This window comes from Perissodus microlepis, chromosome 4, assembly GCF_051167445.1.
Source record: "Perissodus microlepis isolate ML-2025 ecotype Zambia chromosome 4, ASM5116744v1, whole genome shotgun sequence".
In the NCBI taxonomy this organism is placed as follows: Eukaryota; Metazoa; Chordata; class Actinopteri; order Cichliformes; family Cichlidae; genus Perissodus; species Perissodus microlepis.
In genome coordinates this window covers 23068664-23080358 of record NC_140464.1, presented here as the reverse complement: position 1 = coordinate 23080358, position 11695 = coordinate 23068664, and the positions used below count along the sequence as shown (strand labels likewise).

General features: G+C 42.9%; 1 protein-coding gene across 2 annotated transcripts; it reads right to left on the bottom strand.

Annotated features, from left to right (window-relative positions):
- Positions 1 to 66: 66 nt before the first annotated feature.
- On the bottom strand, positions 67 to 9565 carry ap5z1 (adaptor related protein complex 5 subunit zeta 1). Of its 2 annotated transcripts, XM_084926534.1 has the most exons (18): positions 9430 to 9565; positions 8974 to 9111; positions 7972 to 8152; positions 7575 to 7725; positions 7111 to 7223; positions 6762 to 6927; positions 6437 to 6490; positions 4040 to 4180; positions 3904 to 3941; positions 2515 to 2677; positions 2175 to 2353; positions 1948 to 2090; positions 1737 to 1855; positions 1310 to 1437; positions 1106 to 1203; positions 881 to 1013; positions 544 to 758; positions 67 to 445 (listed from the first exon to the last, which is right to left on the bottom strand). In XM_084926534.1, exons 1-18 carry the CDS (start codon positions 9468 to 9470, stop codon positions 193 to 195), a joined length of 2454 nt encoding a protein of 817 aa, XP_084782660.1. In that variant the 5' UTR covers positions 9471 to 9565; the 3' UTR covers positions 67 to 192. The 2 variants fall into 2 exon arrangements, with proteins under 2 accessions (XP_084782660.1, XP_084782661.1); XM_084926535.1 differs by lacking the exon at positions 6437 to 6490 and having other exon boundaries at positions 9430 to 9564.
- Positions 9566 to 11695: the final 2130 nt, after the last annotated feature.

Sequence of the window (11695 nt, the reverse complement as noted above, 5' to 3'; positions counted from 1 at the left end):
TTAATCAGATGATCTATTTTGTAAAATGATATTTCTGTCAAATCACTGTAATAAAGAAGAAAAATATTACACTGAAAGGGATCTGTGTGTTTTATGAAAATCATATCAGCGTCAACATCAAACAAATCAATTACAAAAATGCATTGTCAGCGCAGGATGATGTTGCGTTTTGTACATGAGTGTGTGTTTGTGTCACTGTGAGTGTGTGAGGCTTGTGAGGGCTCGCAGTTGAAGCGGCAATGCCACATTAGTGTCTCTGTGCCACTGCGGTGCGATGACATGGGGAGGTGGTGTCAGGACACTCTGAGCTACGCCGGGGGCCTTCAGCAGCGACCACAACTCCTCCCCTCGTGTTACTATAGCAACGAGGTCCTCCTCATCAGAGCACCAGGCAACCGATCCGCTTCTAGTTACAGTCCTTAGTTTAGAGAGAAACAGAGACACCCTAAAAAGAAAAACAAAACACACACAAACGATATCAGAACATTACAAAGTCCTGGATGAAGAAAAGAAAATATTGCATCTTTAAAAAAAGTCTGTTACCGAGGTATGAGGTCATGTGACCGTGACGCCAGCTTAGCGAGAGCGCTCATTAAAGTGTTGATGACTTTAGGGGCCGGGCAAACCGTTCCAGTTGGAGGGGCAGACGAAGTGATCTCAAACAGCACCGCCTCCAGTGCTTCAAAACAGGAAGTGATGAGGCTCACGGAACAGCGAGAGTCACATGACACAGAGAGGTACTCTCCCAGCACCCACACCTGAGAGACAAACAAGCTCAGTGCTGTTTCAGCATCAGGTTTTGAGCAAATGCTGAAATGTGAGAAGCACTGGGTTTTTGCACATAACCCAAGATACACAGAAGAGTCAGCACTCTCTTTACCACATGTGTATAGAGTTCCTCTTTGCTGTAGACGTTGGCTGTGCTTCCAGCAAACTCCAGCAGCTCGTGGGACTGGTTCACGACCAGAGAGGGGTGGAGCTTACACAGCCTCAACAGGTGGCAGCTGAACACCCTGCAGAAACAGTGAGAAGTGGTTGGAGCGAGTGAGTGAGGAGATGAGGATGAGAGTGAGGCAGGCAGCAGTGCTTTAGTGTTTCGGTGTACCGGTGTATCTCTTTGATGTACGCAGGGATGTTAAGGAGCAGGCTGCTTCTCTCCAGCATCACCAGAATCAAATGAGCCAAAAGCTTCTCGTCAGTGATCTGAAAGAGACGCGCGACATATTTTTTTTAATAAGGTGCATATTGTAAACTGCAACACAGCAAGTACAGACGCAACGAATTTGTAAAGAATGTCGAATCTTTTCACCGTAACAATTGTGTTGAAGAAAACGTGCAACAACACGGGGACCGTCCGAGCACACTGAGTGACTCTTGGCCAGTCAGCAGCTTCAACCAGCAGCTCATGGAGCGTGCTCAGTCGGTCAATTGTGTCACCTAAACAGGGAGATACAAAATTACAATGATTTCATTGGCTAGAGCATAATTTAAGAAGCTACCTCCCCCTGCTGCTTAGATTTAAACAGAAATACAGAAGAAACAAAAAGAAAATACACTGTGTGTTGATCAGAAATGTTATTATTATTTGGGGCTTTTTTGCCTTTATCGTAAGTGCAGTGAAGAGAAGACAGGAAAGCAGGGAGGAGCCTTGGGTCAGAGCAGACCTGAGCCTCTTACAGGAACAGTTTGGCCTTTTATTCTTATTTGATTTCCTTCTGTTCTGTGACTTGTCCTACCTGAGCCTGCCTCCGTTCGGAGCACAAAGAGGAAAAGCCCTCTGAAAGAAGGGTTTCGAAATGCATCCAGTGACACGAAGCTGCGACCGACTGGCTCAGAGATGGGCAAACATGTGGACCTGTGACACATGAGACCCAGTGAGACAGGGATAAAAACTGCATGTAACCAAATCCCTGTGGGAAGCAGTTTTTCTCCTGCATGTGCCTGAACCTGTGCTGCAGGACCAGCGTGGCAGAGAGACAGGGCAGGTCAAGCAGGGTGTGAAGCAGCTCCACCGCAGTTCCAGTTGTAACCATAGAGGGCAGCAGATCCACAAAGTCATCCACCATCGCTGGACTGTCCCATGCTAAAAACTACACAGAAAGAGAGAACATGTAAGGAATAAAACGCACATCCACAATCTAACAATTGTTGCACATGTTTTCTCAGCTTTTCACCTTCAACAGATTTGGAAAGTAGCGCGTGTACTGTGGAACCCGAAGCTCTATGCTTTCCAGGTTAAGTCGAAGGAAGCGTAGAAGCTCGTGTGCCAGGAATGGGTCATTGAAAAGCTCCGTAGGAAACCGACCAAACACCACCTTCCACACGTTCTCACAGTCCACTGCAGCCATCTCGCCTGATCGGATATAAATAAACATATTCAACCTTGCACGCACAGAAAAAGGGGTCATGTATGATGTCATCGTGTGAGCAACCAATTTACAGTGAACACACGTGACCCTGTTTTCCGTTCTAAACTTGTGGCAGCTGCGAGCACATGTTGCTGTGTATGCGCACCGTGGTTGAGGTAGAACTGTGCTATGGGCAGCAGGACTCTGGCATACGACAGCTCTGAGCTGAGGCGACCAAAGAGAGCCTTTATGCAGGGGAAGGTCCTGTAGACCAGCGAGGCGTCCTCAACACACACGCAGTCCAGGATGCACACGGCCTCCACCAGACACTGAAACAGGAAACAGGACACAAGGGCAGCAGAATAAATCTTGATAACACTGCAGAACTTTCTTTTGGTTAACACCAGTGGTTTCTCTAATGCAGGGGTGTCAAACATAAGGCCCTAGGGTTAGAATCGGCCTGCTGAGGAATCCAATCCAGCCCACTAGAAAATGTGAAGGAGGGCTTAGTTTTTACACACTAACTACATTTTCGTAGCTTTTACAGCTTTTCCAACCGATAAAAACCTCAGTCATGGCCAATCATACTGCACTAAAAAACCAAAGTAATAGATAAACATCTTAATGACAGAAGAGTTCCTCTTTTTTATTATCTACAACAGAAATGTCTTTTTTTATAGTGGGTCTGAAGTTTAAAAAAAGATTTTCTGTACACGTCTATTCCTTAAAATTTAATCATGCTGACAGGTTTCCTCCACTTACTGCAGCTGCATTTCTCCATTGTGTCAAAAATCAGAGATGCACTGTTGAAACTGCACTTCTTTTCTCTTATATGAAGCTATCTGAGGGACTCGGTGCAGTTAAACGACACAGGAAGGGGAGTTTTCTCTGGTCACAGCCCCTTTCAGGTCAGAGTGGGCTGTGACCTCAAGGGGTGATGTCACCGCCCAGACTTGATGTCTGGTTCAGCAACATTTATCCCCAAATGAAGAATGACTGAGCACTTTATGCACTCAACAGCTGTAAACAACCCCCAGAGGGATACATTCCACCTTCCCTTTGAGTCACTAATTCACATAGTTTGGCTCTTTTTTGTTTTGACATGTTTCTATTTATTTACATTATACTGTGAGTCATTCCCAAACTGTGTTACATATCCACACAACTCAGAAAAACAAGTCAAACAGCAGTGCATCTTACAACACCATTGTGTGGAAGTGTAACGCAAAGAATGTAAAATGTAATTAGGGGGTTAGGGGCAGAAAGGGACAGTGTAGATCAGCAACTGAGCCAGACTAAGCCAAGCATCCTATCTAGGTCTCCTTCTTTAATCCTGATTTCTTAAACAGAACACCAGGAGGCGCTCTTTACTACAACACAGTGAACAGGAAAAGCTACAGTTATCTACATCAACACTGTGGCTCTTAGTTTAAGCATTAAAGGAAGTCGGGCTGTTTAAGTGCCAAGTATCTAAAAGTGATTTAAACCCCTCAGTTTTACAAACTGAACCATGAAATGTGTTTCCATAGTGATAATAAATGATCCGCAGACTCACCGCTTTTTGCAGTTCTGTATCGGTCTTCTTGTGTGCCTCTGATGGAAAGAGAACAAATAAAGATCCGTGCATGAGGAATTCTGCTACGCGTCTCACTTTTCTCTCACCCGGTGCAATTTAATGCGCACACACTCACTGCGGTCGCTCTGTTCGATGAGGCGCTGGCAGTACTGGAAAGCCTTCTCTCTGAGACGCTCCTTTGGAGGCAGCAGTCGGCTGGAGGAGGACGTCGCTGAAACCATAGAAACTACGGACCCGTCCACCTCCGATCGGTCATCTGTGACAACGTGTAACGGCTCGGGAATTAGAGGTCGTGACCTTCTCGGTATAATGATTCGTGATTAAGGTCTATATCCGATTGCTCCGAACACATCAGGAGTCAGAGTTAAATTGTGTTTCTGATGATGTTAAGTAGAATCACTACAGGTTAGTAAAATGCCTCATGCCTCGACTGAAACCTACTGTTGCAGTCTCTAATTTCACCTCTTAGAACACACAGAAATGAAAGAAATCAACACAAATGTGCTCATATTTTTGTGATGTTAATCAAAGCTTAGTTACAGTATTCTTAAAGTGTACCATGCAAGGGATCAAAAGAAGCATTATTAGACCACATTAGCTAGTAATAACTTTGATATACACTTTCATTTTAGGAACCTTTTTTTCTTTGCTCATATTTCAGACACCAGTACTGTGAAGCAGGATTTGAGGCTCTGTGAGCTAACCCTTGGATTTCAATATCATGAAGGGCGTTCCCATCTTACCGGGATTCACCATCATAGCACCCACAGCACAACCTGCTCCAGGACAGATCGACATGACTACCAAAACACCACCTATTGACCCTGCTGCACAGGCAGTGACAGGATCTCCCTTTTAGAGACCGTCTAAATCCCGACAAGCATCAATAAGAGACACAAATTCTCAACAGAGGGAGCATTATTCCAGTCCAGGTTTGAAAGAAAAGGGGACACTGGATTTTCACTGTTTTAGCCATAACAGATCAGCTCCCTGATAGCAACACCCTGAACCGCTGTTACATGCAGGACGGATTCATGCTTCTGTGCTGTTTACACCAAATTCTGACCATCTGAATGTTGCTGCAGAAACTGAGATGTAACCGGGCAATGTTTTCCCGATCATCTTTTGTCCGATTTTGGTGAGCATGTGTGAATTGTAACCACACTTTCCTGTTCTTAGGTGACAAGAGTGGCACTCGATACGTTCTTGTGCTGCTGCATCTCATCTGCATATTTTGGTTGTAACGAGTTGTTATTTGACTTCTAAGTCTTGTAAACTTGAAGCGTCCTGACGATTCCGTCTTCCACAAATGACTCGATTTTCTTTTCATTTTCCTCAAATTTGTATTCTTGTGGGACATTTATGGGTTTAGCCGTATCCATGTTTGCGTTTGGTCACGCCTCTTTTACATTAACCAGCTTTTAGCTTGATTTGGAAAATCTTGGCTGACTTGTCAAGCTGACGCTGCTCAGCAGAACTATGGTATAGCCAGGTAGTAAAACAGATCTCAGGGATCTGTTGAACTTTCTTTGGTAATCTGTACCTGTTTCCATGCCACATTATACAATTAAATCATTGCGAAAAATGTATGCCAGTTCAGAGTGATCAGAATATTAAGCTCACATAAATCCTTTACAGTTTTGGTAAAAGATTCAAAACGCCATCAGATTACAGTTTTACAGTTTTATAATTCATCCTTACAAAAACATGTTTTGACCGTGTGGAGAAAGGCGAACCATCACTACATGACTAATACTAGCTTCATATTTTGTTTGTATCTTCGAGCCAGTCTGTGGGCGACACTGATTTACCCAAATCACTCATATCGGCATCTGTTTGTATCAGTGGATTCTGTATGAGGCCAACTGGACTGGATGAGTCACACTGACAATGTAAACAAAACAGCGTCTACGTTAAAACTGAACAAATTCACTTTGTTAACAGCAAACTGATGAACTGGCCCTCTGCGCACACAGGACGCATTAAGATCTTTAGCTTTAACATGAGCTCACTACCGAGGGCTAGATGTAAGTAACCATACACGTTTGAGAAAGTGACGATTATCACTGATGACACAATGACTAATAATTGTCAGAATGCTATTATAAGAAAGCAACACAGTCAAATTAGGGTCAAAGACCACAAACATCCAAACACAGAAGTTTCAAGATGAAATCGAACTTGCCGCCCACACTTTACACAACACATGCAATGTGTGGCTGTGTGGCATTTGCAGTTCAGCATCTCACCCTTAAAAGTGGCTGCTGTCAGAGCATATTTGATCATGATTAGGACCTCATAAGAAAAATTAGGGGAAGGCAAATGACTGTGGAAAGAGGAGGTTAAAAGTCAGAGATTATGATTTCTGATTAGAGACTTGTTTGTTAGTTAAAGTTTAGAGTTGTGAGTTGATCTATACCGCCTCCAGTTAAAGAACAGTGGGGGAGTTCAGCTTATTTAATTCTTAGAATCAGGCACATGCAGGGAAGGTTCACAACCTCTCATGTCTTACCATTTGAAAAGGAGTGGGAGTGGGAGACTGACAGGCTGAGTTGTAGCCTGTTTGCTGAAGATGATGAAAACACAGAGCAGGTCATCTGAGACTTAGTCATATGAAGCAATAACAGCCCTAATAACTCCTACCTTGAAGCAAAGGCTCCTCAAAAAATAGAATAGTCATTCTTGGAGAAGTATTATACGGCCATTCAAACACCTGCCATTTAAGCTAGTTTATAACTAATAGAAGCAAAAATGGCTCAGATGAGCAGAACTGTGGAGCTGTTTGTAAATAGAAACACATAAAAGTGTCACTAGCATATTACAGCAAATTGTCATACCTGCATCTACTGTGCTGCAGCTGGAATGGTAGGTGAGAAGCCAATGACGCAGCATGGAAAAGGAGTAGACGTTCATCCACTGGTCTTCAGTGAAGCCCTGACCCACACATAGGACAGTGAAGAAATCTCCGGACACAGACCCATCCAGCTCTGCTATAGGCACCGGCTGACAGTGGGAGAAGGGAAAAAATCCACAAGTAATCCAGTTTAGCTTTACTAACTTATATATTCACTAGTTCATTACCTTCCTGGAAGAGTCACAAGCTTAATGTAATCCTATACTTGCTAATACTAATAATACTTACCTAACTTACCTAATACTTGCTCAATATGAAAATTAACTGCTCACCTGACGGGATCTGGGCCCCGTGAAGAATCCTCCAGAGGAAGTCCCGACTCCCTGCATGACGCTAGCATAACGCAGCCAATCAACAAGCTTTTTGCTTACAAGGGTCATTTGATCTGCAGACAGTCAGAATTGGAGAGAGATCTGAGTGCAGCTCTCTCCAGTGCAAACAACTTAAAGCAATAAGATAAGACACATGGAGGTGAATCCAGAGGTTTCCCTTTACCCCTCATTATCACTCTTCTCCAAATTAACTGTACTTTGAAGGACTAAACAGGCTTGAAAACACAAAAAATTTCTTTATATACATTTTAATTTTATGAAATTACCAACAAACATCATAACACGGTGTGTTCTACACTGGGTGAACAATTAGTTGGTGCAGATAGCAGATGCAGGAAGTGATGTGGAATTATTTTTTGCAACATTTGATAAAAGTCCAGATCTGTATCTGTATGTCCCGCTACCTTCGCTGAGGCACTCTGGGCTGTGTGTGAGGACCTTGTTGAGGACTGGCAGGGTGTGCATGAGCGAGTGAGTTGGCCCTTCAGACGGTCGATTCTCCAGATTGCGAAGGAGTTGAGTGCAGAGAGATGAAAGATCACCCTTGGCTACAGCCTGTCAGGATTAAAAGTGTGAAAGAGGATTGCATTAGATAATGCCTTTAAAAAAGTCCAACAAGTAAGACACACAACACAAACTGGGACTGTGTTACTAAATGTCTTCTATATTTAAAATTACAACAATACTGGCTAATTATTTTCCCAATATCCTGAGCTGCAAAATGATGTGGTGAGTCTTATAAATACATGTCTCACAGTAATGAAGAAGTAGGCTCAACCACACAATTTCAGTTGTGCCCACCTGTGAGAGCAGCAGACCAGCAGCGTGACTGTTCAGCTGACCGAGATTGTCCTGGTTGTAATTCAGCTCCTGACCAGTGAGGGGCAGCGTTTCTCTGAGCACAGCGGCGCTCAGCACCTGATGCTGCTCCGCAGGTGATGAGAGAAGCGCTACAAACCTCTTCTGGAGCTCTAAAGGCAGCCTTGGGTTGACGACAGCAGAAGAGAAATAAGACAACGCACTTATTTATCCCACAGTGATGCAGACCCATGACATTTGGCTTGACTTGCTTTTTAATAATTATATTAAGCTAAGGGATAGTTTTAAACATGATTACAACTTTAAAAAACTTTTAAAAGTGTGGGAAGAAAGGGAAGCTGCTCTTTACTGTGAAAAAAGACCACATGGAAAGTGAGAGGCTGAACTGTTGAAAACACTGCCTTTGAGAACACAGAGCAAAGGAACAGCAACTTGCAGACATAACAGCAAAATGTAAGACCTCACATTCATTCGTTTGACCTGCTGATTAGTGGAACTCTTAACTCTTAGGTGGTCACGGTGGATGAAACATAGTTTAGAGGTTGTTGCAAGCAAACAGTTGACATAGGTGCTGATAAGATGATAGGCGCTGAGAGCAGAGGAGACCACGGCAGTGTGGAAATGTGGGTGTCTGATCACCGATTTCAACTCCGCCCCCAGTTTCTAGGCGTCCTGACTAAACCACAATCCCAAAGTTTTCAAAAGGAAACAGACATCATGCACAGGAAGTGCTACTGAAATTGACAATTAAAAAAAAGTGTGGTGTTTGCGTACCCTGAATCTCTGACACTAATGAGGAAAGAGTGGGAGGAGGGAGTGAAAAAAGTGGGTTTAGAGAAAGAGATAAGTAGCTTAAGTTATAAGAAATGAATACACAAAGGTGGAGATGAATCATTAAGTTTAAAATGTAGAGCAGTGAGAATGAAAACTGGTATCAGCTCATCCACGACATGAAGTATGAGAGGCGTGGGTGGGAGTTCTTACGTTCGGGTGTACTTGGTGGCAGAAAGGATGAGGTGCAGCCTCTGCAGGGAGTCCACTGTGTCGTGACCGAGCTCCTTGCCCTGAAGCATCTTCATTAATCTGCTGTAAAACTTCTGCAGCTCAGACTCCTGAATCTCTCTGCAAACGACAGAGTGCGGCTGGTTTTGATCTCTTTAAAGACCCCTGACAGATCTCACGGAAGCTAAACACTCGTTGAAAAAAATAAAAATAAAACCCTGACAGAGTTATGTGACAGCGAACACATTTCTTTCTACTCAAGTTAAAGTCGCAAACGCTTTAAAGAGCCCTGAGAAGAATGTATCTTTAAAGTGCGTTTGAATAACATGGAGATATGTTCAACATGCTAGCTAGCTTTAGTTTCAGTAGCTAAACAGATTAAAGGAAAGCGAAATGCGGGTAGAAAGAAAGAAAGCTATCCTTTCATTCTGCCCTTACCTTGCTTGTTTAATTAAACTCTCTGAAGCGTGAGAATACATTTTGAAAGAATATTATTCTGCCACATCTGTCTGAAGCGGAAGGTAAACAGTCCGTTTGCTAATCGAGTCCTGACTGGAATCACATGACGTGACTTTAGTTCCGCTAATGAACTAAAACCACTGCCGGACCCTCCCACTCCGTTTGTATTCAAACAGTTTAAAGAAAAAGTGCACGGTGGCAGGCATATTTACGGACGAACCGAATAAAAATGACTGTGCCTACAAACCTTCTTCGGAAGTATTTGAAAAGGTTCCAGGTTTTTGCGACAGTCCTTCGACGTACACAATACGTTGCAATCAGATGACAACGAATTTCTCAATTATAGAAGGGTAAATTTAATTCTTAATAGGTTGCATTGTAACTTTTACTTTTGTTATGTCTTTATATTTAAACATTTACTTAGTTTCTTACTTTTAGAAATACATTTTTTCTTCTTCTCTCGCCTCTCCAGCTTTGTCCTACTAAACCTGAGCTGTCCCTTTGATGTGATCGTTTCTAATCCTGTCCATCCTGAAGAAACTTAGCGTCTTTAGCTCTGCCTCTATACATGATAGCAGGTCTCACTACCGTCTTGTAGTGCTGATACTTGTAGTGTGTATACTAATACAGAGCCAGTAATGCCAATATCAATACTGTGACCGATACTTTCAACTTTCATGCTAGTATCGATCTGATACCAATACCAGTGTTGGTATCAATACTATAGATCTGCGGACCCTCACATTCTGTAACCTTCGCTTTCACCCTTCCCTTCTTAGGCTTTTGTCCCACAAAACACCTACACCACTTGTCTCCACTCACTCCACCCAGCCTGCATTCTCTTCTTCACCTCTCTTGTGCACTGTCCATTGGTTTTGATGGTTGACCCGGGGGATTTAAACTCACACACATTCACTGTCTCTACTCCTTGCTGCTTCACTGTTACACCTGTCTCCCTCTCATCCACGCACATGTATTCTGTCTTGCTTCTAATGACTTTCATTCTTCTTCTCTTCAGTGTATACCTCCACCTCTCCAACCTCTTTTCCACCCACTCCCTTCTCTCACTACAGATCACAATGGCGTCCCTTAACATCACAGTCCATGGAGACTCCTGGCTGAGCTAATCTGTCAGCACTTCCTCTTCCATTACTACTGTCTCGCTGTCCTCATACGTCTCTCATGCAGTACCACAGTTCCTCTCTTGGCACCTTATCATATTCATTTTTCTTTAAATCCACAAAGACACAATACTACTCCTTCTAATCTTCTCTGTGCTTTCCCATCAACACTCTCAAAACAAACATCCCATCTGCAGTGCTCTTTCTCATCATGAAGCCACACTACTGCCTACTGCTCGTCACCTCTCTTCTTAACCTATAGCTATAACGACTCTTTCCCACAGCTTCACAGTACGGCTCATCAGCTTCATTCTTCATGCATCCTCACACTCCATTCTCTCCTTATCTCCATGTCATCTGGACCAATCTCCTGACTACTCTTCATTTACTACTATAACTTATGTAAAATAAATTGTGTTTATTTTCTTTAGTTTTGATCGCTCATTGTGTTGAATTCTTTCTATGAGTCTGTCTGCACACAGTTGTTGTTTTTTTAACTGTTTCTGAATCGGTCAAAGTAACACTTCTATTTTCTTTAATGCAAATTAGCCCCTAGCCGTGTGCTCTTTCTCCAGTGAAGAGAATACAGCTCCTTCTCTAGGTTAATGATAGTCGCATAATCCCACCACAACCTCTTCTTCCCCTATTCAGACGTGAAAGACATTACAAAATTGCGCACTATTAATACGCATTTTGCTCGCGTGTAAAGACAAGTTTTTTTTAGCTAGTTGTGGCTGAAACTTCACTTGTATGTAAAATCTAGACGAATGGCACATCGGCTCTTATGGACTAAAGCAACAGATAAATAGTTTATGCAGTGTCAGGGTGCTGAAATGTTGCCATCATCAATGTAACAATACGTAAAGTAAATATAGGCCATATAAAGCCATAAAAATACAAATACCTATCGGGTGCCTATGGCCAAAGGGTGTTTTCACGTTATGATCGGTGAAGCTTGATCCTCGGGAATGCATTTAAGTGTTTCTCTTTCTGAAGCACAGCATCAGACGAAGATAATGAAGTGAAATAAAAGGGGGGAAAAGAAGCTGCCGTTAAGTTGATATCACCCAGCTGAGTTTACGTCAGATTGTTAGACAAGAAGCATAACAATCCTCATATAATAC